General features: G+C 36.5%; 1 protein-coding gene across 1 annotated transcript in view; it reads left to right on the plus strand.

Annotated features, from left to right (window-relative positions):
- Positions 1 to 27,773, plus strand: part of LOC110454766 (CUB and sushi domain-containing protein 1-like) — a 74,020-nt gene that overhangs the window by 2,037 nt on the left and 44,210 nt on the right. Inside the window, exons 2-9 of the mRNA XM_021504460.1 lie at positions 4,547 to 4,805; positions 14,759 to 14,813; positions 16,737 to 16,818; positions 20,296 to 20,387; positions 22,077 to 22,280; positions 23,170 to 23,274; positions 25,675 to 25,793; positions 26,450 to 26,660. Coding sequence (XP_021360135.1) covers positions 4,761 to 4,805; positions 14,759 to 14,813; positions 16,737 to 16,818; positions 20,296 to 20,387; positions 22,077 to 22,280; positions 23,170 to 23,274; positions 25,675 to 25,793; positions 26,450 to 26,660 — 913 coding nt within the window. The 5' untranslated portion in view covers positions 4,547 to 4,760. The remainder of the gene's footprint in view (positions 1 to 4,546; positions 4,806 to 14,758; positions 14,814 to 16,736; positions 16,819 to 20,295; positions 20,388 to 22,076; positions 22,281 to 23,169; positions 23,275 to 25,674; positions 25,794 to 26,449; positions 26,661 to 27,773) is intronic.

Raw genomic sequence — 27,773 nt, forward strand, 5'->3', positions numbered from 1 at the left:
CCCCCCCCCCCCCCTTAAATACTGTTTGTTTTTGTAAAACTGGTGTGTGTGTGTGTTTTCTTTGTATTATCACTCCTATATTGTCACTTGCCATACTTGATAAAATCACTACATTTCAAATAGTTTCCGACTAAATATTTGGTCATTATGTAAGGTAAGTTAAAATTTGAAGATATATCTGAATATTTTGTTCTTGAAGGAATTTGACAATTTTCAACTTAGACAATTGGGGAATATGTGTAATTTTTTAAGAAAAATCAATATTTTTCCAAAATACTTTTTTCTATCTCTAAAAACACTGAAATTTTACAGCATTCGCTGTCCAATAGTAGTACAAAATCATTGGAATGACTAAAAAAGCTTTTAAAGAGACATTTTAATTTGATTTATATTTATATACTGTAGTATATTATCACGGATCTAAGGCCTGATATTATGTATATTTACGTAATATTATATTAGGTTACTCATGCAAGGATCAGTGCTACCATATGCTTGTTCATATCACGGAATTATCTAAGTCCGTGTTCATATACACTAGAAAAAAATAACCACCTGCCATACATGAGATTTGAGAGTGTACACTTAAAAAAAACACCCACAAAAACATGCTCATCGTTTACCTTCATGCAGCTGTAACTTTCAACATTTTGCTGCAACATTGCTTCTTATAAAACCAAACAAATGCACAACGATATCTCGGGAAAACTCTACCATGACAACGACATTAAGTTACGTCAACGTAGTTTTCCGTGTGATGTTTACTTTACGTAACTGCGAATTTCAAAACAAATACTGAAATATATCACTTTTACAAATGATTTCTCAGCTTAAATTTATATGACATAAAGACAACCCGGTAATACATTAGAAATGCGGTTTTCAAACATTCCGGTATCCTAACAACCATGCATCCTCTTACTCGGCTATTCGGAACACCTAGCAACACAACGAATTATAATTTGTAATAATAAGTAACAAAACACGTTTTCTTACGTGTATATACTGATACACATTGTAAAATTAAGTCAATTATCCATTCACTTAGTTTTATTAATGACCAAAACTTACATCTATCGTTCCTAGTCCTATCCGGATATGCACAACCGTCTACGCACAATTACTATCGCCACATGAAAACTTTCCGGAATTCGCCACCCGGCATACCGTTTTTTGCTTATCTAGCCCGAGTGTCAATAGCCAAATTGGCAATTATATCGGGACCAATACGAACACCCGTTTAGTCAATCCAAAGTGATGTACAAAGTGAGATGGGGTAGCATCTCTTTCGTCATATTGATTAGCAAGATTTCCCCCAAAAACAACTTTTGAAATTCTGGCATGGCGGTTGTAAAACCTCGATTTCACTCACTCCACAATACGACCAACACGACAGAATACTGAAGTGGAAAAAATACCGTAATTCGAACTATGAATCGACGAAACTAGGGAAGTTCATGAACAAAACAATTATTTACAAGGATATCTTTAGACAGATAAAGACCAGGGGTTCCAGAAGAGAAGGCGTCTTTTGCTTCATCGTAGATACCAACAGTGCCAATCAAGGAAAAACCAAGCAATGTCAAAACGTGACATGGAGAAACTTGGCATTGAGTATGAAACATCGAGGAAGTTTATAAGAGTAATAAAAATGTCGCCATTCATGTCACACAAAAAGTAGAATATTGTTCAACGAAATCATAATGGCTATCATAAAACGTGTCCCTAGTTTTCAAAAGTATACAACTCTCAAAGCAACGCGTCATGAACTAGTCAGTCATTATTCAACACCTTTCATAGAAACTGTTCTATTTCGAGCAAGGCTGCTCATGGATATCGAAACAGCTGCGTCATGTCACACTGTTGGAAGGGAAAACAGGGATGTAAGTATCTCGAAAAGTAAAAGTTTATTAAAAATGTCGAAACCGTCATACATATTATGCAACTAAGTTGTAAGCCATTTCTAGATGTAAAAAACGATGCAGTGGTGAAAGATCGACGAGATGTCTGGGAGTGAAAATGAAAGACTTTTACTGGATTTAAATCCAGCCTTATTTGAACACAAAATTAAAGAGGTCAGAAGAGCGACACAGTTTGTACCCACAGGAATGCGTACGGTGGAAAATTGAGATACCTATCACAGTGAAATATAGCAAACTTTCCATTGGCTTGCTCGCTGCGCTATGAAGAACGCGCGATCTTACTTGTCTCGCATGCGGGTAGTTCGTTAAAGATAACATTTCGTTATGCTCTATAGAATCGGGTGGCTAGGATTTTCGATTAATGTTTTTGCGACGCACATATCCCAGACTTGATGTAAGAATATGCCTACACCGTCACACATTTGTGTATATGCAGGTGCCATCAATGGTAACAATGTACAGCGCAAAGTATGCGCCACGTCTGTCTTTCACTGCCACTTGATCTACGTTCCTTGCCCAATCTGCGTACTAAATGGTCCATGGAAAGTTAAAATCTACGCAGACCTTCTACACATTAACTCAACCCTGAACCATTCAGATTCCTTTACCCATTGTTATTCACTGGCCTGTTTCAATTCATTGTTAGGAATACCCAGGTATGTGCTATCCTTGCGGTGCTATGTCGATTTATACCACTTACAATTATGTTCCGCTAATAACACGTGTGTACGTGTTGTTTACCGAATGATACGCATGCAGTGTACAATATACCGTGGGTAGGGTTAGATCTATTTAGCTTTGAACAGAACCGTCTTGTATACATACAACATTCATACTCGCGTAGTATTTCTAAAACTACAGTGATATAACGTTTGCATCCTATATCTAATGAAATGTTATACTACTATACTGATACGTGTATTTTCTTGATATATTACACGAAAACTTACATTACATATGTGTGATGAGCGAAGCTTAGAAACTGATAAAATCGATGAGTTCAAATTGACGCCACAGTACCGTTACATAATTAGTCCATTCACCTCATTTTGTCCGCCTTTGGTTGTGGGACTCAGGTTGTTTGCAAACAAAAAAGGATGTTAATCCATGATGATTGCAAGATTTTCAACAAAATATTATTGCGCCAACAATTGGAATGACGTCAGGCTAACAAAGAAAATAACACAACACTAATAGATTTACACCAACATATCTGGGAACATTTTCATCGCCTTGTATTCCGTCTTTGCGTATTGCAGAGCTATCTTCTCTTGGGAGCAGGTATTGATTGTTACGTCACTTGTTTGTGAGAGTAACGTCATCAATTTTTGAGAAAACGACGTAATTTTCTCACACAAACCAATGACGTAACAATCAATACCTGCTCCCAAGAGAAGATAACTCTGCAATACGCAAAGACGGAATATGAGGTTAGAATAATGCTATAGTGAAGTTGACGAGGTGATGATTGGAGTCAGACTCGACACAAATTCCACATGAAATGTTAAATAAAGAACATTTTTGTGTACCTTATGTAAAAATACTGTTTCAGTGATGTGATTATCAATTCATGCGTTAGCGTGGATGTGTTCATGCTAACAGTGCACTTGAACAGTCTACAACAAGAGATGGAGACAAATGTATGGTGTAGTGTATCGGCCTTTTGCATTATCAATAGTTCGTATGGAAATGTACTTGTAATCATTTCAGTAACCGCGTACGTCGTGCTAGTTTACATCCGTTAAGAAGTTGCGTACGTCGTGCCAGTTAACATCTGTTAAGAAGTTGCGTACGTCGTGCTAGTTTACATCCGTTAAGAAGTTGTAATACTCGTAGATACTTTTGACGCAAGGAGTCGAATAACAAACAAATCAATGTTCGTTTCATCATCTTAAGTTACGAAGGAACATAAAGTATCAACTAAAACTTGGACTATCCTATGTAAGATGCACATCTGTCAAACCAAACCCTGTACGTAGTAGGAAGTAGTGAAAAAGTTCAGCAAGACACCCCGCCAAAATGGAAACATAATTGGAAATTTGTGAAGTAATTAACTATTTATGTTGTAAAACGAATGTGTCTCCTAAGAAGTTTCCATATATTTTTGACAGCAACATTCTTGAATCATTGCACGGACAAACCGATCCAATCGCAAAATGCTATGCACGTCGAATTCAAAAAGAAAGTAAGGATGACCTTGTGCATGCCCATAGATCACATTTTTAGATCATTTTCCGCAGGTCAAAACAAAAACACATTTTCGTCAACAACCTTGTTCATCCCTTCCTTTTAATGGGCCTCATTTAAAGTTATATGATTCCGTATGCAAAATACGAAGTGGTTTTCGACCAAATTAAATATAAGTTATGAATGCCTATTTGAGCTATTAGTCACAAAATGTCATGTACACGTTTCTGGTCGAACCTGAACAGAAAAAGGTTTCCTACATACACACACATGCACACACTCATTCCATTTCTAGTCTTTGCTAATGATTAGAAATGGAATGAGTGTGTGTATGTGTATGGAAAAATGAAATGTAAATGTAATATGTAGTGTTAAAAAATCTTCAAAAATAAAAGAAATATTTTTTTCTTTCTTTCCTGCTACACTTCGAAACGCAGGAAACTTATAGTCTACCCCAGTCAACCGTGATGCTGTCATATCGAGTCACAATTTGCCTAGACACCGGCCTATCAGATTGTCACCAACACCCATTTAACTGCTATAGTCTCGTAAGCAGTCACCCGTAGGTCTTACTAAGCCACAGAGTGTGTTGGGTGGCAGGACCCCTTCTTGATTGGAATCAAGGGTGTGGATACATAGACCATTTCACTGATGTTCTACACAATGACATGGTTTACTATTCTCGTGGTACTTCAGGTAAGTAGATGTTTTTTTTCCAATTAATTAAGAGGGAGTTAATTAAACGTGCATTTCTCTGCCGATCAATAGTTAAGCTCACAAATGGGTGGGGCCGATATCACGTGTTTTTGTGCAAGCTTCCTCTTTAAAAACCGCATTTTTTTCCTTTAAATATTTTGCTTTTTATTCGATATATATATAAATTTCCTAAAAGTGGATAGAAAGTGCAATCTATATATGTGTTACAAGTTGGGTATATATTAAACAGATTCGTCTCTCTTGATATGGGTGTGCCTGGGTCCAACAATTTCTTAGTCTTAGCAGATGACAAGAAAAATTACCAACACCAGGACATAATGTTACTAGAACACTATTTTTGTGTTTGACGTTATGACAATGTCCTGGTCGCATAACAGTTGTCTTCCTATATTAGTCTATAATAATCGATTTGGTAACAGACTTGATGCATGTGTGTTCACATGTACGGGACTTCCAGTAATCGACACCTGTGAGATTACATGGAAACCTTAATGCAATTGACATTTACAAACATTCACACAACACGATCTTACAAGCTGCAAATTCCCGGTGCTAGATAAAACAAAAACACAGATTCTGTCTTCCTTTAAAGTTTGGTTAAACATTGACTTAATCGGACGTATTCTATGGTATAAAGAAGCGTGTTCACTCAGCCGGAACGTTCTGTTTACAATACTGCTTTTATTTATAGTTACATGGATAGATCAATGTTTCGTGTCGCACTATTATTCCCCTGTAGTGTGATTGTGTTTGTCCTTAGTCACTGTCGACATGAGCAGAGCATTAAGGTGAGCTCTAGACAATACTTATCGTGTCTACGACGGGAAACGCCCTTAAAGAGTTTCACGGTTAGATTACACTTCCTTTTGGACTCGGTACGGTGACGTTAGCGCAGCTAAATAGCTAGAAAGTGTAACATCTTTTTATAGAACAGCTCGCTCCTTAAACGCACCCGCTCCCTGGGTGATATTAGGGTAAGCTTCCATCCGGGACAGTTTCAGTGAGTGCTTTTTGTAAAAGCAAATAAGAAAAACTATCTACGGTTGAAAGCTAGAACATGCCTGTGATTCCTGTTCAAAAATTTCAGCCATAATTTCTCCAGTCAAATATTTTTCTTCTTTGAAATGAAAAGGAAAAAAGGGAATCGAACAAACCGTATTGGTTGTTGGGTTATGCTATTCTTATTGTAACCCGCAAAAAGGCATTAATTTGAACAAAAGTTTTCTGATGTATGAAATTTTAAATTATGGAAACTGCAGCTCGTATTTGTCTTACTTTCGTGTCACTTTCAGACTACGTTTCTTTGTATGAGACGATACAAAGATAGTATTAAACGTAACAAGGTATAGCCGTTAAATAGAACACATTCGACATTACAAAGAAAATAATAGGCATTACAAAGAAAATATTAGGCGTTACAAGGATATTATTAGGCGTTACAAAGATAATATTAGGCGTTACAAAGACATTATTAGGCGTTTTAAAGATATTATTAGGCGTTACAAAGATAATATTATGCGTTACAAAGATAATATTAGGAGTGACAAAGATAGTGTTAGGCGTTACAAAGATATTATCAGTCGTTACAAAGATAATATCAGACGTTACAAAGATAGTATCAGGCGTTACAAAGATAGTATTAGGCGTTACAAAGATATTATCAGGCGTTACATAGATAATATTAGGCGTTACAAAGATATTATCAGTCGTTACAAAAATAATATCAGGCGTTACAAAGATAGTATTAGGCGTTACAAAGATATTATCAGTCGTTACATAGATAGCATTAGGCTTTACAAAGATATTATCAGTCCTTACAAAGATATTATCAGTCGTTACAAAGATATTTATAGGCGTTACAAAGATATTTATAGGCGTAACAAAGATATTATCAGTCCTTACAAAGATATTATCAGTCGTTACAAAGATATTTATAGGCGTTACAAAGATAGTGTTAGGCGTTACAAAGATAATATCAGGCGTTACAAAGATATTATCAGTCGTTACAAAGATATTATTAGGCGTTACAAAGATAGTGTTAGACGTTACAAAGACAGTATTAGTCGTTACAAAGATATTATTAGGCGTTACAAAGATAGTGTTAGGCGTTACAAAGATAGTATAATATTATGCGTTACAAAGATAATATTAGGCGCTACAAAGATAGTTTTAGGCGTTACAAAGATAGAATTAGGCGTTACAATGATAATATTAGACGCTACAAAGATCTATTAGACGCTACAAAGATCGTATTAGACGCTACAAAGATCGTATTAGACGCTACAAAGATCGTATTAGACGTTACAAAGATCGTATTAGACGCTACAAAGATCGTATTAGACGTTACAAAGATCGTATGAGACGCTACAAAGATCGTATTAGGCGTAACAAAGATAATATTAGGCGTTACAAAGATCGTATTAGACGCTACAAAGATCGTATTAGACGCTACAAAGATCGTAGTAGACGCTACAAAGATCGTATTAGACGCTACAAAGATCTATTGGACGCTACAAAGATCGTATTAGACGCTACAAAGATCGTATTAGACGCTACAAAGATCGTAGTAGACGCTACAAAGATCGTATTAGACGCTACAAAGATCGTATTAGACATGACAGAGGAAGTAATAACAATTATAAACGAGTATTAGCCGCAACAAATATAGTGTTAGACGTTGCAGAGGTCGTTTCAGACAGTACAGAGATAAGTAAATCCATGTACATTAAAAATATCGTATAAAGCGGATAGACATCAAGACGGACAGTGTTATTAGCATAATTAAATATACACACAACTACTGTTGTATGTCAATACTCCTCTAAAGGCTGTTTACACTGACCAGGTGACCTATAAGGATTGAATGTTCGTATAACATTACACTTTGAGCTATAAAAAGGTTATATAAAATGGCTGTTCTTTACTCAATATATACTTATATATTACTACAGATACCATAGGTGTAATAAATGTTACTCTGCTGAATTTGAACTTGCATATTACTATAGATACCGTATTGTGTACTACATTGTAAATATTACTCCGCTAAACTTTAACCTCCCTATAACAATACATTGTAATCACGCATAGAAGTAAGTGTTCATCTGGAGTTTGAATCTGTTTTCTGGTCATTTTCTTCGTTTAATAAGTTCTAAATGTGTAACAAACAAAACATCTTATGATTTTGAATATGATATATATTCCCCTCGATCTGTCCTCTCTCACACATTACGTACAGCGTGAGTACTGTCTCCATTACGTCATCTGTCCATAATGTGTAGCATTAAACTATTCGCTATGTAATGCAATTTGGCTTATATTACGCCTGAATTCGATAATGACATGCATATAGATGTATAGTGTGATGAAGTTACTCCGGTGTTGCAAGACAGACTTTGTAATGTAATAAGTGTAACTCTTCACTGAATTTGAACTAGTATATAGCTCAGGATTATTCATGTTACTCTTTAATGAATTTGAATTTATTCATTAACGTATATACTTTGTAGTGTGATAAGTGTCACCCTATTTAATTACAACGTTTTATATTACAATATATAGTTTTTAAATGTGATGATTGTTATTCTTTCTAAATTTGAACGTATATCAAGCAATATTTTTTCTTTGTAATGTGATAAATGTAACTTAATTAGAACGTTGATATTACAATATGTATATATACCTTCTGTGCTAATTCATGTTACTCTTAAATCAATTTGAATTTATATATCACACTATTTCTATGTCATATGATAAGTGCTACTCTATACCGAGTTTGAACGTTTTATATGGAGACCTTGGTACGTGATAAATGTTACTTTCTACTAAATTTGGAAGTTTTGTATTACAATATATACAACATCGTGCCTATTCCTTGTTTCCCGACATTTTATGCATTTTCACTTTTTCATTAGAATTTTCTGGGACTAATTATAGAGCTATTGAGAAATGTTCACACACTGAAAAATCTGAATAACTTGTCTTGTCATATCAGCTTGGCAGATATTGCGGAAAAATAAGTTTTTATATTCAATCATTTCTGTACAATCTTACAACGTCATTTTGTTCTCTGTCTTACAAATTAAGGGTGGTCAAATTTTATTTCAGTGGATGCATGAAATATATAAAGTACTTCCTGGAAATCGCGAATACTTTTGGCACGATGTTTACTTGAATGGTTGTTACCGAATTTGCTCGTTTATATTACATTTTAACCTTTTAAGATTAATAAGCGTTACTCTTTAATTGGCATCTTTATATTTCAATGCCTACAATGTAGCGTAATGTGCGTTTCTCTGAAGTTTGAACCTAGGTTCTATAATATAAAGTGTTAATTGTAATTAAGATAATATACAATATCGTTATGTGCGTAATATTACAATAATAACGGTATTACAATACACTTTGTGTAGTGTGATAATAACGGTATTACAGTAGTATACTGCTTAGTGTAATAACAGAAATAAGAGCGCAGGTTTCATATTTTTCAAGCTTGATGCTTTTGGGTACTGTTATCTGAAGTTCCTCCTCTTTATCATCATGCAAAGACACTTAATTTTCCTCCGATCTCCCATAAGGAAGATGGCTTGATCAGTCTCCTTCAACAATGTAAACGTGTGATACACATCAAGCTTGTGGCTACTGAGTACCAGACGTTCCTCCCTTCTATCACCCTGCAAAGTCACGCCAGTAAATAAAGTCACGTTTGTCCAATCTCTCAGAAAAAGATGGCTTGATCAGTCTCCTTCAACAATGTAAACGTGTGATACACATCCAGCTTGTGGCTACTGAGTACCAGACGTTCCTCCCTTCTATCACCCTGCACAGTCACGCCAGTAAATAAAGTCACGTTTGTCCAATCTCTCAGAAAAAGATTGTTTGCTCAGTCTCCTTCACAAATAAACTTAATTCAACGTTTGATCGTACAGCTCACTCTACTCTCGTAAAGTGCACGACATTACGTGATCAAAAGTGTGACTATATTATTACTTTTCTTTGCGCACAGATAGCTTCACCTCCTCTCTGTATACATGTAATTAATAACTGTAGTAAATAATAAAGGTTGTATGAATAAGGCAGTATATCCAAAGTGAGGTTTTTCATATTCTTTCCTTCCACTTATTGATGTACTGGTCGACATGAATTTGTCGATGTTAAGTATTTCAGATTTTGTACCGGGCTGACAATGAATTCTAGGAGTAGACATTGTAGTTCAAACTTCGTGGAAGTTTCCTAAACATCTGGGATGAATCGTGGCTTGTTTGTTGATGGATATCCCGATAGGAAAACTATAAAGTCTAACAATAAAAATGAGCTTTCATGTACAATTTATTGCTCCATGACTTTGTTTTGTTTGTTTGTTTTGGGGCTGAAGTCCTCGCAATAGTTAAGGTCCATAACAAAGTTTATTCTAGAACATAAACTTCTTGTTTAAAATTTATATTGAAATGTTACGGCAGTCGAAGATGTTTTCGTTTAACCAAGATAACACCAACAAGCACTTCGTTGCGTTCCTTCGAGTAAGTCTACGGATGTCTGACCCAGCTCGCCAATTGATTTGATAAGTATGCTTGTCCCCTTAATGATATTAAACACACGCAAACGGACTGAGTTCGTCTTTACTTTAAATTCATACTCAGTAACTACCACTCGAACTACTCGAACCACTGATTCAGCTATCCCGGCAGTAGATTGCAGGTGTTTTTGTTAAAGTATAACCCATAACTTTGTTGTAAGAAGTTCTGTGTGATCTGTTAGCTCCATGACTTTGTTGTAAGAAGTTCTGTGTGATCTGTTGGCTCCATGAATTTGTTGTAAGAAGTCCAGTGTGATCTGTTGGCTCCATGACTTTGTTGTAAGAAGTCCAGTGTGATCTGTTGGCTCCATGACTTTGTTGTAAGAAGTCCAGTGCGATCTGTTGTCTCCATGACTTTGTTGTAAGAAGTCCAGTGCGATCAGTTGTCTCCCTGACTTTGTTTTAGGAAGTCCAGTGTGATCTGTTGTCTCCATGACTTTGTTGTAAGAAGTCCAGTGCGATCTGTTGGCTCCATGACTTTGTTGTAAGAAGTCCAGTGTGATATGTTGGCTCAATGACTTTGTTGTAAGAAGTCCAGTGTGATATGTTGGCTCCATGACTTTGTTGTAAGAAGTCCAGTACGATTTGTTGGCTCCATGACTTTGTTGTAAGAGGTCCAGTGTGATATGTTGTCTCCATGACTTTGTTGTAAGAGGTCCAGTGTGATCTGTTGGCTCCATGACTTTGTTGTAAGAAGTCCAATGTGATCTGTTGGCTCCATGAGTTTGTTTTAAGAAGTCCAGTGTGCTCTGTTGGCTCCATGACTATGTTGTAAGAGGTCCAGTGTGATCTGTTGGATCCATGACTTTGTTGTAAGAAGTCCAGTACGCTTTGTTGGCTCCATGACTTTGTTGTAAGAAGTCCAGTGTGATCTGTTGCCTCCATGACTTTGTTGTAAGAAGTCCAGTGTGATATGTTGTCTCCATGACTTTGTTGTGAGAAGTCCAGTATGATCTGTTGTCTCCATGACTTTGTTGTAAGAATTCCAGTGTGATCTGTTTGCTCCAAGCCTGCATGGTACTAAACAACTGCTAGGCACCGACCTACTTTGACTAATTGTGGAGTTTATTACCAAGCTTTTTAAAATTGTTCTAATTACGTCTACACTCGCCATCATCAGAAGACAACATCAAGTTGATTCTAGACCAATATTGTAGACACTGTGAGCAGTAGTGTATTGTCAACTAGCGAACCACAAGGTATGTGAAGATTTCCGACGTTAATACTTGATAAGTTCATCAATGTGAATGATCAGGTCGATTAAGAAAGCACCATCTGGATAATGTTCTCACTTATAATAATAATAATAATAATTCGAGGTTCTTATATACCACTTTATCACAACCCAGTTCGTAGGTCGTCTTAAAGCTGTTCACAAATTATTATTCGTGGCATACAGCCGGAGCTGCTATTTCGGCGCTCACAGCTAGCATTCAACAATACTAGCACTGCCGAACCACGTACTCATTTACAGATGAGTAGACTGGAGCATCCTGCTCATAGATACAACACAGTGCCGTGCCGTGACCAACTTCCTGTACAATTGGGTATATTCACCAAAGAGGACATGCCTTGGAATGTATCGGTATGGTAACCTCCAAATTTGCCGTTAAATCTTAATTTATGAAGTTTGTACAAAAGTAGTTCCCCATTTACATCTGCAGTGCCATTGCAACTTTCATTGTTTACAGAATGGCAATCTCCTGATTAATTTGTTCATCTATGGCGTGTTTAAATCGTCGGGATTTTCTTTCTCGTGTGTTCAGTTATACCATTGATAACCGGTGCCCGACTCTGTTTTTTCTCATTTTTTTTTTATATGACAAGAGACATTATGACAGGTGCCAACTGTGGTACGGAACTTGTTGACCGTTACAGAACAACCTCGGAATTTGTTGAGCTACCATGCCAAAACATCTAGGAATTTGTTGACCGTTAAGGAAAACTTAATAATTTATTGGCCGTTACAGAACACCAAGGAACTCGCTGACCGTTAAGGAAAACTTAATAATTTGCTGACCGTTACAAAACATCTGGGATTTCGCTGACCGTTACAAAACATCTGGAATTTCGCTGACCGTTACAGAACACCTGGAAATTCGCTGACCGTTACAAAACACCTGGGATTTCGCTGACCGTTACAGAACACCTTGGAATTTGCTGACCACTACAGAACACCTGGAAATTCGCTGACAGTTACAAAACATCTTGGATTTCGCTGACCGCTACAAAACATCTAGAATTTCGCTGACCGCTACAGAACACCTGGGAATTTGCTGACCACTACAGAACACCTGGAAATCCGCTGACAGTTACAAAACATCTGGGATTTCGCTGACCGATACAGAACACCTTGGAATTTACTAACCGTTACAGAACACCTGGGAATTTACTGACCATCACAAAACACCTGGGAATTTACTGACCATCACAAAACACCTGGGAATTTACTGACCATCACAAAACACCTGGGAATTTACGGAACACCTGGTGTTGTGGACGGGTAACATGATATCCCTTAGCTTTTGTGTCTAGACCTATCCAGTGATTGTTTTAATTCTGGTGTATGGTTGTTAGTTAATGTATTAAATGTTGAGTGACACATATTAGCAATGCGTTGTTTTCTGTTACATCGTGTAGTTGGTTCATACAGATGTTACATTTAACGGTTTAACTTACGATAGGAGATGCATTATATGGTTACGTAGTTAAACTATGTTGTACGCGTTGATGTGTGAACACACATTATTATATACACCGTATACCACACGTACTTAGGGTTACGCCTTGTATATTATCGCTATCATCCGCGTTCCGGATGGAGGCTTGTTCTAGTCATTACACTTGCAGGGATATATATATATATATATCATTCTCTGTAGGGTGTGGAAACTAGTTGATATTGTACGGGTGGGGCCACAGGTAATAGACACAACATATCCTATGCCTATTCTAATATGTAATTACATATTAGAATATAGGCATAGGATATGTTGTGTCTATTACCTGTGGGTGGGGCGTGCCCGTTTTAATAATGACATCACGACATGATAAAAATTTATTTTTTATACTCTTGACGCCGTTATTAATTTGAAAAGTGTGAGAAAGTATCGGAATTTCCTAAAATATTTCTCGCACCTGTGGGTATTTAATGTTAATTAAAAAAGTCTAAAATTTAACAAGTCATACATACAGGATGTAAATATACATGAATTAAACTGGTTTATGTTTATATCCGTGTGTGATGACTCTGGGTTATTATCGGGACTGTCTACATTCGTAAAATGATAACATGAATATTCATAAGCGTTGTAATGAATATCGTCAATACTGCAGCCCTACTGTATGCATGGAACGGGAAGTTGTAGCGAGGGACTGTCCGACTTGACTCGGTGGATATTACGTATTTTAGACCAAATATGACTATGCTTAAAGTCAGAAGCATCCAGACTTTCTATATTTTCATTCATTTGCCACGAATGGTGTTATAGGTCCTAGTTACCGATTATCGTACCTTGTAGTGTAAGTGCTGATGCTGTTGTCTATACAAAGATGGCGGCTGCAACAGACTGACATTGAACTTTTATTTATTTAAAATGACTGATATCTTTACCACGGACTAATCTAATTCCGTGCCTTTACTAATGTTTCGTACGCTTCACAATGGAAGTTAATAATCATAGCAACTCATAAAAATGATTGCCATAATTTTCCAAGTGATATTTAGCGAATACTAAGCCATAGAACGCGGTTGTTTACAACATTGCGAGGCACAGGGGCCTGACTCCGTGTAGTATTTTCACCATCGCTGATAACTTCGCTACAGTATATCTAAATGAAGAAAAACACTATTTCCTGAAATGGAATGGTGGCATTTCAGAAATTGATAGAAATTTATTAATTAGCTTATGCAATATTTCCTTAGTATCCCTTTAAGGTACCAAAGTGATGCTTATAGCAGGGATGTGTAGTGGAGGGTCCACTACACATCCCTGCTTATAGTAATTAAAAAAAGGTGCTACTCCATGGCACTCCAGTGTAAAATTGCATGATAGTACCACATCCGTGTTAAACTTATACAAGACAGCTGCAGACAAAAGATAATAAGACACAGCAGAGACATAACTGTTATATATTACAATATATACGTCTCTGGATACAGTTACATTCTGTACAAACGGATTAGTTTGATGAAAAAAACATATACTAGTAGACACTAAATATTGGAGTGAATAATTCAGAAGTATGTTAATTGCGATATTTACGATGTCCAACCCAGTTAAATTTATCCATCCATCTTGTACAATAACCATCAACATATGCGAATCACAATTTCAAATCTGGTGTTTACTTGTAGGTGCTGTTTGCCACTTCTTTCGTTGACTCAGAACTTGTTTTGGAATGTCCAGCAGGTATGTACCCAACAACAACACAGAATAACTTCAGACATTTGACACTAACATTGTATTTAGATGTACTGGGTGTTGACCATAGGGACATGAGAATTTGTTACAGCCATATTTGGACATGAACTAAGGTGTTCAGTGTAATTGTTAAGAGTTTAGATCAACTTTCGGTAAAAAAAACCCACCTATTCCAATGGTGATATATACAGACAGTTAATCAGAACACCTTTTGAATATGTAAAATTACTCTGAACACCTCAGTTTTGGTCCAAATACTTCTAAATGGTACTGACCAACTTCAACAATTTGAAGATAAATATATAGCTGTAACAAATTTCCAGGTGCCTGTGGTACAGCCGATCTGTTAAATCATTTTTTTTACCTAACTTGAACAAGAGACATTTATATATTATTTAAGCATTAAACTTATAAGCCCTCTTTGAAATGTTATTGTCATATAATTCTCACAGGATTGCAGACAAATTAAATAATGCTTTTTTGTGGCGTCACGAGTACACGCGACCGTTCCCGGGGAAAATATAGGTCGTGGAAATAAACGCAAAATCATTATTTCAACCTCAATAGTTCAATCTTTGTGAAGAATCTGGAAGTTACTGTGTTTGTGGAATGAAGATTTATTTGCTTTGATGTGTTGTTTGCCATTTTCTGGCAGACAACATTTTTTTCGTGACGTCAGTAATACAGTGTCAATGCAGAGCAAATGGAAATATTGTAATATATACGTCTCTGCCAAATGTTTTACGCAGTGCTAAAGACTGGATCAGAATAACGCTGGTACAGTTGGTCAGGAGATGTTGATTTCATCACATGATCAGTTACATTTTTTGTTGAAATTATTTTACTGTAATTTCAGAAAGTGAATATTGTTTACTCCCACACGTTATTTCAGAGTGGTGTCGGCATTCTAGGGGTTCAGTTTATTTTGCGACGCATGTGGTCTGAACTATCTGTTTGTATCTGATAAATTTTCCTAAATTCTTTCTTACTTTTGTTTTTCTTAGTAAGATGCCCAATCGGAATGAAAGTTCGTGATATGTTACAATAAAATATTCTGTTTATTTGTTTATTGTAATTTTAATGAAGAAAAATGATCCTATTTTGGTTTCTAGTAAATAAGTATAACACTTAACTATCTCTTAATCTGTCCTGCAAGAAAAGAATTATCTGATCAAAACTTAAATTTATACCATCTGACAGTGGGCAGATATGATCATTTTTCCATAGAGTAGCTCATATATTCATAATGTAATATGTTAATTTGTGTAAAGAATTTAGACAGAAATGAACGCTCCAAATATTTGTAAGGTACTTTTGGTCTAGACTACAAATTTAATAAAATTACTGTTCGTAAATATATTTTAAATCGTTTCCGTAGATTCAACTGGATCATTTAAAGGCAGGAAAGCCTAAGCGAAAAACCAAAATCTTAAAAATTTGGGGTTTTTGCATTGAAACCCAATATTTTTTGGCTATGCATAGCCAGGGATGTGGCATAGCCTATATCATTCTCGAAAATCTTTCAAATTTCAAACGTTACACGTACTGGCGTCAGCTATTGCAAGGTATGTATTTTATAGTCCGTTTTTAAATAAATTGTTATCATTATTTTCTTGGTCTCAAAATGTAAAACACACTTTTCCCCAAACTGGATTATTCGTAGATTTTCATTTGTACAGTGTGGTTTTAGCGGGTCGAGACTGTTTTAAGGTGTGTCAGTCTAGCTCTATTGGGTACCTATGTTCAACAGGGGAGACAACTACAGTATTTGACAGGTTACACTCAACCACAGACGTATAATTTATAAAGGCTCTGTATACGTAGTACGTCTCTGATTCAACAACAAGGAAAGTTTTCAAAAGCAGAGAAACGACACGGTATGAACCCATTGTAAGTCTTTTGTTTTTTTAGGTTACGTGCAGAAGGATTCATATTGCTACAGGAAGGTGTATGCCACTTTTTCGTGGGAAAAAGCAGAAGATGCATGCGAGAGGTATGTAGATCAGAATAATTTAATTCTGTAGTGTAATTCAGCAATAAATATGTTTGTTTCCGATGTACACATTTTCCAAGAGAATTGCTGTTATATTTTGACACGGTATAATGTAGTATGTATTGTGATTAGAGTGATTAGGTGTCAAACCCTGGGAATAAGGGTGCCGGTTGTTTCGCCCGAAATCCTGTTTGCCCTAGGTTGTTTCGCGCTAGGTTGTTTCGCCCTAAAGCAAAAAAAATACATAGTTTCTTTAAATTTTAGTAGTTTTAGTCACAAATTAAGTGTTCTTCGTCTTCCATATCATTTAAAATCAATTTTATATAAAAAAAAAATTGTGTTGTTTTCAAGTGAATTTGACAAGCTGTGAAAAGCTGACTCCGCACCTACACAGTTGTGTATTTTTCACCAATGTAGAAAGTCAACAATAAGTTTAGTTGATAGAATTAAATATCAATTATTATATCAGCGTATAAATAAAATAAAAAATAGGGCGAAACAACCTAGCGCGAACAGGATTAAGGGCGAAACAACCTGTAAGCGTGGGCGCCTGTCCTGGCGGGAGCTGGCCCATGGGATTGTGTGTCCAGGCACCCCACCCCACCTACTCAGGAACACAGACACAGGCTTTGTTCAGTCATATTTGGGCTGACCTTCTAGTTATTATTTTGCAGATTGTTATTAGCTCACCTGGTCCAAATTAAAGGAACAAGGTGAGCTTATGCCATACCGTGGCGTCCGTCCATTGTCCGTCTGTCAACAATTTCTTTAAACGACCTCTTCTTCTCAACCACTGATTGGAATTTCACTAAATTTGACTGGAAGCATCCCTAGGTAGTAGGGATTCAAAATTGTACAAATAGTTTGGCTGACCCCCGCAGGAGCCGAGAGGCGGGGCCATCAAAAAAGGGTATTTGGCTAGATTGCTTTAAGCGTTTTCTTCTGTAGAACTATGCACTGGATCTCAACCCTACTTGACTGGAAGCATCCCTAGGTGGTGGTGATTCAAAATTGTACAAATGGTTGGGCTGACCCCCCAGGGGGGTGAGGGGCGGGCCAAAAGGGGGCAATTTGGCTATATTGCTATAAACGACTTCTTCTGTAGAACTATGCACTGGATACCAATCATATTTGATCAAAAGCATTCATGGGAGGTAGGGATTCAAACTTGTACAAATGGTGGGGCTGACCCCCCAGGGGGGTGAGGGGCAGGGGCCAAAAAGGGTTATTTTGCTATGTTGCTTTAAGTGACTTTTTCTCTGGAACTAAGCGATGGATATCAACCATATTTGACTGGAAGCATTCCTAGGTGGTGGGGATTCAAAATTGTACAAATGGTTGGGCTGACCCCCAAGGGGGGTGAGGGGCAGGGCCAAAAGGGGGCAATTTGGCTATTTTGCTATAAACAACTTCTTCTGTAGAACTTTGCCATGGATATCGATCATACTTGGTTGGAAGCATTCATGGGAGGCAGGGATTCAAAATTGTACAAATGGTGGGACTGACCCCCGGGCTAAGGGGTGGGGCCAAAAAAAGTTTATTACTTGGAAATGGTTGAGATCCCCACCATATAACCATATATACAATTGTTGAGTATAAAGAGAAGAATGCACATTTGCTTCCAGGATGGCCCTAGGGTCTAACCCCTCCCTTGGAGACATAGTCCTTGGGTCATAACTTTAAAACGGTTAAGATCTCCACCCCAAAACTATGTATACAAATGCTGGGCATAAAGAGAGGAGTGCAGTCATGATATTAGAATAGACCCCGGGGTTTGACCGAACCCCTAGGGACCTAGTTTCTTAGGCACAGCTTGGTAACAGTTGAGATCCCTCACCCTATAACAATATATAGAATTGGTGAGTATAAACAGATGAATGCACATATGTTTCCATTATGGCCTTGGGGTTTGCCCCACCCTTGTAGACTTAACCCCTGGGTCATAACTTCGAAATGGTTAAGATCCCCACCCCAAAACTATATATACCATTGTTGGGCATAAAGAGATGAATGCAGTCATGATATTTGAATTGACCCCAGGGTCTGCCCCACCCTTGCAGACTTAACCCCTGGGTCATAACTTTGAAACAGTTCAGATGCCCACCCCAAAACTATAAATACAAATGCTTGGCAAAAAGAGACGAATGCAATCATGATATTAGAATTGATCCTGGGGTCTGGCCACAACCCTAGGGACCTAGTTTCTGAGTCAAAGCTTTGAAACAGTTGAGATCCTCAACCCATAACCATACATAAAATCGCTGGGCATGACAAATCTAATACAGATTGCTACAAGGATTGGCCTTGGTATCTGGCATATTCCCTTGGATCTCATTTGAAGAATATTTTGCCATGATTGCTAAGATATCTTGTTGTTGTTATAAGCTGTCTGGGCAATAACATGGTTAATTGCGCAGGGACATTTTTACTGAAATTAACCCCTAAAACATGCAAAATTACTCTGAACACCTTAGTTTAGGTCCAAATACAGCTGTAACAAATTCTCAGGTCCCTACGTTTATTTGGGCTTACCTTGCAAATTGATTTTTTTTTACCCAGCCGTACAAAGACTAAATATATGATCTTTTAAATGGGCTCTTTGGAGCTGGTCTTTCAGAGGAAACCATCAGATCAGAAAACAGGAACAGTTGAGCAAAACCTCTGGTTTAAAATGCTCAATTCAAAGTCCAATATTGGGAGCTTCCCTTCAAAATAGGGAGAGTTGGCAAGTATGTTTTTTGGCTGTTCTAGCATCAGTTATGGGCCCTAGGAGTGCGAAACAGCTATATGATGCAGTGTTATTCATGTTTGGCTTACACTGAAGTTACAGTTTGTATTAATTACCAAGTTTTAATGGTGCAATCACCTGTTTGTTAAGTTCACTTTTCATAGTGTACTTAGGAGTGAAAAAAACCATGGCCAGACCGAGGTAAAACGGGGGACCCTCTGAACTCTAAAGGAAAGCTCTACCAATTGCGTTACCTGGTCGCTTCACACATTCCTCCCTCCTTTTTGTAAGTCTTCACCCTGCAAGATTACACTATTTAAAACCCTGGTTCGGGTATCCCCTTGTCAAGCATTCACCTATGGCTACAGTAGTACTTGAAATAAGGGTTGGTCACCAAATGCAACTGCCAGACTGGGGTTCAAAGCCTGGACCCTCCGAACTCTAGACGAACACTCTTTCAATTGAGCTACCTGATTGCTACAATGGCATCAAACTGCTAGCCGATGATGATAATTAATTCCAACCAACTTTGAACGTATTCCCTGATGAATATGAACAAAATATATCCAAAAGTGTGACAAATTTTACCTTTTGCACAGGGGGGAATGGTCGAACCTAGGGTTTAAATGAAATTCACAATCACAATTGTTGGCAGATTGTTTTACTGTTGTACTGTAACGTCCTGATATCATACATTTGTAGATACTGCTAATGAAGGCATCTTTAGTCATGGTTATTTTATATTTCAGAGATGGAAGTCGACTTGTATGGATTGATGACTGGAATGAAAATGATTATGTTCACAATTTATTAGATATGGGGCAAGAAATGTACTGGACAGGTAAGTAATTATATAACTTATAATATATTATGTGTGTAAGAAAGTATAGGCACATAGTTATATACCATGGTAAGGTCCTTAACTCTGTATGTACCTGTTGAAAATAGGTAAATCCCATCAAAGGCCTTTAAGGATTTGAGGAAAGCCTGAAGGCAAAGCTTAATTTTCTAAGGATTATGTCCCCAATTCAAAATCTATTATTGCAATTTCCTGTCTTTCAACATGCCTGTATCAAAGAGTATTAATTGGTACTTTTCTCGTATCTTTCACAAAATAGTAAAATTATTCTCATGCTGAGAAATGAAACCATTGTTAATGAAGATTTGCCAGCATTTTAAACTTTTTATATTGGGACCATGTGGCAAATAAAAGAAAAGAAAAATGTCTAAAAAGTTCCTTACTTACAATAGCCTTTTTTTGGACAAAATCGTAGTGTAAAATATTGTAGCTTAATAGTATGAGCATCAAGATGGAAATTAAAAACGAGGGGAATACATGTGTAGGATGTCAATGTCATGATATTTAATTGTCTTTTTTTCAATCACAAATACTTACCATCATGTCATTTTAAAATATGCAAGATGTATATATATATGTTATACCCCAGTGGCTATATGTATTATTCCCATTTTGTCCCCACCCACCCCATGAAATTTGGAAACCCTGTAAGATAAAGACTCTTGCTCAGCACCAGTAAATGTACCCCATGCCAATTGATTGATTTGTTTCCTTTTTATTACATCAGCCATCTCTATCTTAAGCAATAAGGTGTGATAATGCCTAACAGGGCATAACTTGACTGCTTGAGAAACCATTATTTCATGAAGCTTCCTAGATGTGAAACATGTCTAAAAGAAGGGAAGGGAATTATAGAATTGAAACATATTGTGTCAAATGGACCCTTCCCTACAATTTGTCAAATGGACCCTTTCCTACAATTTGTCAAATGGACCCATCCCTACAATTTCTCAAATGGACCCTTCCTTACAATTTGTCAAATGGACCCTACCCTACAATTTCTCAAATGGACCCTTCCCTACAATTTCTCAAATAGACCCTTCCCTACAATTTCTCAAATGGACTTTTCCCTACAATCAGAATAAAACAAAGATCTTGTATTCCATTTTGATACTCTATGAATGGAACGTGGAGTATCAAAATGGAATGAAAGATTGTCTTCCCCAAAACCCTTGAACCTGTTGCAGTGTTTATAGTGTAGACATGCAAGAACAATAGTTAATTGCTTTGAAGTATAAAGTATTTATATTCCTCACATTCTTTTATGAAAGTATTTAACAGGTATGAATGTGCATGAATTTTGTAAAATGTTTATTCATTTTCAAATCATCAGCCAATCTGTGGTGACACTTAAGCTTGTACCAGTTATATGAGTCTTTGTAGTATGATCCTGATCATGATGACACAGTTGACTGTTAAATATCTTGCCAAATCACAATTGACTTTTCAATATCTTGACCAATCAACATTGGCTGTTCAATATCAAACAATCGCAATTGACTGTTCAATATCTCAGCTATAATCACCATTTTCAACATCTTAGCCAATTAACATTGGCTGTTCAACATCTTAGCCAATAACAATTATGCTAGGTTATAGTACACTGGTAGAAGCATTCCTTTACACATGAAAGGGTGTTCAGTGGTAAAAAGGGTCACTTACTTATTGCAGGTTTAAGAAAGACAGAAAGTGATTGGAAATGGACAGGAAATTCAGAAGTCTATGACCTACGTCTTGGCTTCTGGGAGCCTTCACAGCCAGATGAAAGTAATAGTGGACCAGAATGTGTTGCTGGTATGGTCGATGGCAATTGGAAACGTGTACCCTGCATGAAAAAGTTACCCTTCATTTGCAAGACACCAGCATATCCCCCAGGTAATAATAGTCCGATTTATGTTTGGAGGATATGTAAAGTTCATAACATATGCTCAATTTTGAACTGATTTACTACCTCAAAATCCAAACCCTATGTGCCCTGGTAACCCATCAGGTAAGTAGGCATTGATATGATGTATACAAATATCATAAAACTGTTATGTTGACATGATGGATAGCAGTATAGATTATAAACCTGGATTAATAGAATCTTCCCATTCCATACGGGTATGAATGGTTGACTTTTTACATTATCATATTTTAAAGAAATTTAGGATCTTCACAAGTTACATCAGCTGCTGACCCAGCCTGCAGAGAACAACGCCAATCAGGCAAATAATAATTATGTGTGTTTCAAGTATGCCAACCCTAAAACATTTTTCACCTACTTTGTATCCAAGAGTAATTTATTGGACAGGCAAAGCTCACAGTCACTAATTTAAAAGTAATTCCTGGTCTGGGAGCCTTACCTTATTCTTGACAGCTTAATAGCCATTGAAATACATAAAAATGCATTTTTAAAATTTGACATAGAGCATAGTTTTGATCCATGAAAAGAAAAAAGAAAAATTGAAAAAAGGTATTGACTACCAACTTACCATTTTTTTCCAGACATGTTACTTGAAACATACAGATTTTTGCCTTGGCCTATGGTGGGTTTTTAGAGTGAATTTGGGGCCTTTCCCCTAGCTTATTTCTGATGTATTTTCCCAAAATCAATGCAAAAATCACTTTATTTTCCCCAAATCATGCTTATGGGTGAGATTTTCCTGAAGTCACCAGACACAGGCCCCTGTGGAAAGGAAGTAGACCAATGAGCTTTAGCTTTCTGAGGATTTATGTATCAGATCAACTTACTACAAGATACTTTTTGATACAATTTTTCCAGGTTCATTTAAATGTAGCAAAGGACTTAAAGCCATCAGCGAAAAATGGAAATGTGATGGATATCGCGATTGTGACGATAAGTCGGATGAAGTAGACTGTGGCACAGGTAAGATACAATACATAGAAGAAATATCGGCTTTTTATCAGCTCATCAGACTATTTGTATCTGTGAATTTATAGAATGGTACAGTGTCTGTCAGCTGTTGTCCCATTGTTCATTTTTTTTGTTACTGAGGTAATCCGCATTGTTCAATTAAATATACTCGACTAACTTTCAAGATCACAAATGCGTCGTGCATCTCATAAGCTGTAAGGCTAACGGAATAAATGAATTGAATTGAAAAAAAAGGTGTTGCAATATACAGAAGAATTTAGGCATAGGTTCAGAATTTTTGTCCTACAGCTTCTGGGTGAATTTCTTCTGAAAAAAAAGAAGTTACCTTGACCTGCTGTTAAGGTGACAGAATTAAATGTGTTAGAAATTCAAACAACTCCCTTTTCAGAAGTGTTAATTACCTGGACGTGGTTAGCTTGGAGAGGGAGGGGGAGAAGTTTGAACTGTTTGGGATGATAACTTCTGCATCTGAATCTTTTACAAAGAAATCACCCCACTCCTAGGTCACATTTAGTGTCAAATCAATATTTTAAATGACCTTTCCTACAGACAGTATTTCCTGGTTTTTTATTATGGGCGGATGGTTCGAGTGGTTTACACTAGCTTCCACACAGGCGGCCAGGGTTCGATCCTCGAAGTTGTCGCACGCATGGAATATTCAGAGAAAGTGTTTTTCTCCAGCCCACACAACTCCAGCAACCCAGGTGGAGTATTAAATGGTCTTGGGGGGATGTTGCGATATCTGTGCTGTAGCATTCAAGTGAGGTGGCACTATAAAAGATGCCGTTGGAAGCACGGTCCGACTACAAACAGAACACAATACATCTCCAGCACACACGCGGACATACACACATAGCCAGATGGCATAGGACAAGTAGTTAGCATCTGATAAGGCAGCTCCTGCGAATTCCTCAAAAATTGTATAAAATTGTATTGATTAATGTATATGCTAATTGTATTAATTGTATATCTATGTACAGTAAAGTGCTTTAGTGTGGCTTATGTTAGCTAGATAGGGCATTATATCAAATATTGTATATTATTAGGTATCAACAATTTTTGTATTTTATAAGAGTTTTTTTCTTTTTTCTTAAATAAATTATTCTGATTCATTTTTGAGGTCATATGTCAAAATATGTTAAAATCTCAAACCAATTCTTTTACAAAACGATGACAGCTAAAGTCAAAATATTCATCCAGTAGCTTACAAGGTTGAAGTTATGTATATCCAGTTTGTGTATCCCAATGCCCTTGACTGCTTTTAAGTTCATTTGATATCAATTAAAATGAAATTACATCTTTACAGAACCAAACGGGATAAAATCTTGAAATTTGTTCTGTAGACTACTGGGCTGGGAAATTTGTTAGAATTAATGACTTGGGCCTGTACCACTTAACAGGTTACTGAGGTAAATCAAGTTAAAAACTTTAAATGGCTTCTTTTAAAAGCTGACTAGAATGAAGGAATATGAAATTAATACAACATGCGCGACCTCAACCTATTTTATAGGTCATGAGGTCACATAAGTGTGAAACTTAAACAAGTTTTTCTGAAAAAATATGTGGCCAAAATCATACCATTTAGGTTTTAGCTTATTGGGATCAAGGATGTTTACTCAATGAGAAAACATTGACAATAGACATACCTGTGTATACTTTCAAGGTCACAGAGGTCAGCTACTATTACTGTCTTTCACATTGAAATGTCTGCCTGAGTCGTCTAATCAGGGAACAAATTAAACATCAATGTGGAATAATCATGAATAACATTTTACCGGAAATACAGAATGAACATTAAGTTTAATTGTAGGTTTGTAGTTAAAGGGATATCACACATACAGTGTATGTCTTTAGGATATTCTAAGTAAAAAAATAATTTGGCCATACAAAAATATAACCTGCCACATTAAGTGTGATACTATATTTGCAAAAATTATATTGAACAGATGTGTTGTAAACATTAAATACAGAAAAACATAGATTCACTTGCACTGTCAGCTTAAAGTTCAAATTAAATTTTAAGATTCGACAGTTGTGAAAATGCTTACATAATTTTAAAATATATGATTACGTTTTGAAATAAATAAAGCAGAAGTATGAATCTGTATGTAGAAATGCTCGGGATCAGTCTGTATAATCTGTCGTGGAAGTCACTGATGTACTCTAAATGTTTCTCACACATAACTGGTTAAGTCTGTTTCCCTGTCCTGCGATGCAACACTCATATTTTACACTTCGATAATACAAGATGTTGTATTGCCCCATTTGTAAGGTCAAGGTCTATTTTAGCTGGACCTCATTTGTAAATAATCTGTCATTGAAATATTTGATACAGTATTTAAATCTATATATCTGTTATTGAAGAATTGTCCTTATTTCTATTATTTTCAGCTCCTTATTGTAATTGGTACAGCACAAATATGCCAGGATCAAAGTCTATTGGCTACCAGGGGAGAAAAACATGTCTGTACACACTGAAGGCCAACATAGGAGAAAGGATCAGCTTAACGGTCAGTAATGCTGGGTCTTGACTTGACAAAAATAAAATGAATTGATTTCCGTCGTTTTTGGTATAGTAAAGAAAATAACTGTCATTGTATAAATTCTATCCCTTTACAAAAAGTTCCGATTTTTTTTCGAGGTACACAACTGTCTTCGGGATCAAAATTATTGTAAAATGTAAAATAAATGAAATATAAAGACTTTGTGCGTATATGGTTTAATTTTTCACTCTTTTTTGTATGAAACTCTGTGTCCTGTTTGCTTTTAGCTTGTATATATAGTAACTTTTATCCATACAATTTCAATAAAAAACGCTTTGTGTAACATGTTTTACATATTTCATGATAAATAAAATATTTGTAGGGTTGATAAGCAATGCTTCTTTTCATTAGTTTATTGTTGTAATAGTTTTGAACAATGCCACACACTCAAAAAATGTGAAAGTGTTAAATATGACAAAAAATCATTTTTTACAAAAAAATCCCCAGTTTATCGGAATGCTGAGATTTTCATAAAATCATCTCTGCATAGTGACATGACCATTATGTGAAACTTTCATTGAATTCTGCTGGTTAATTGCAAAAGGGTGGAGCCTCCTTAATTCAAAACTTAGTACAATGTGTTTTTTTGTGATATTTCATAAAAAACATCTTTTTGCTTACAGATTTCTTCGAACTCAGCCATAGAATTGAAGGCTGATTCACTGATAATATACTCTGGGGGATTAACTCTTTCAGAGAGTTATAGGATAGGCACTGTGGAAGGTTCCTTGAGCGTAGGTCAGAGATTTATTTCTGGCAACCACTTCCTGATCATAAGGATGACAACAGACAGTACGGTTGAACGCCAACCTATCAGCATGGTTTGGACCAACGGTATGTCATTTCTGTATATTCAACTGTATCTTCATGTATGGTCATTTGTACCTGATACCATCTGATAATAATTAACCACATGATACCATCTGATAATAATTATGTCCCCAAAACGGAGGCTTCTGATTGGTCTAAATTTAGATATTGTTTGATTTTGATGGAAATTGGTATATAGGGGTATTAGGGGACTGCGAATTCAACCTTATATGTTCGTTGCCATAGCAACCACACAGAGGCTTCTGATTGGTCAAAATTCAGTTATTGTTTGATTTCAGTCAAATTCAGTCTTTTCTGATGCATCTTTACAATTATGGGGGCAGTTTGGGGGACTTCTATAATGGTCCCCCATCAGAATTACTACTTGTTTACCATACATAACCATCTGATAATAATTTACCATATGATAACCATCTGATAGTAATTTGCCATATGATAACCATCTGATAATAATATACCACATGATACCATCTAGGATGTTGATTGAATAATTACGGGTTAGCTCACCTGCCTGATGGTGCCCATCCGTCGTCCGTCAACTTTTCTTTAAACAACTTCTTCTGAAGAATGGACAGGCCTAGAGTCATGGTATTTGGCTGAAAGCTTCGTTAATAGGAGCCCAACAAAGTTTGAGAACGAAAGTGACCTTGACCTCCTTTAAAGGTCACAGGGGTCAAATATGTCAAACGCTTCAAACGACTTCTTGTGAAGAACTAAAAGGTATAGAATCTTCATATTTGCCTGGTAGCTTCCTTGGATAGAGCCCAACAAAGTTTGAGAATTAAAATGACCTTGACCTACTTTCAAGGTCACAGCGTTAAATATGTCAAACGTTTCAAAAGACTTCTTCTGAAGGACTGAAAGGTATATAATCTTCATATTTGCCTGGTTGCTTCCTGGGATAGAGCCAGACAACGTTTGCGAATGAAAATGACCTTGACCTACTTTCAGGGTCACAGAGGTCAAACATGTCAATAACATCAAAGAGCTTCTAATGAACAATCGAAAGGCATAGAATCATAATAGTTGGCTCATGGCTCCTTGGGATAGAGATCACCAAAGTTTGCAAATGAAAATGACCACAACCTCCGTTAAAGGTCACAGAGGTCAACACCA

The sequence above is a fragment of the Mizuhopecten yessoensis genome, unplaced genomic scaffold, assembly GCF_002113885.1.
Source record: "Mizuhopecten yessoensis strain PY_sf001 unplaced genomic scaffold, ASM211388v2 scaffold8057, whole genome shotgun sequence".
NCBI lineage: Eukaryota > Metazoa > Mollusca > Bivalvia > Pectinida > Pectinidae > Mizuhopecten > Mizuhopecten yessoensis.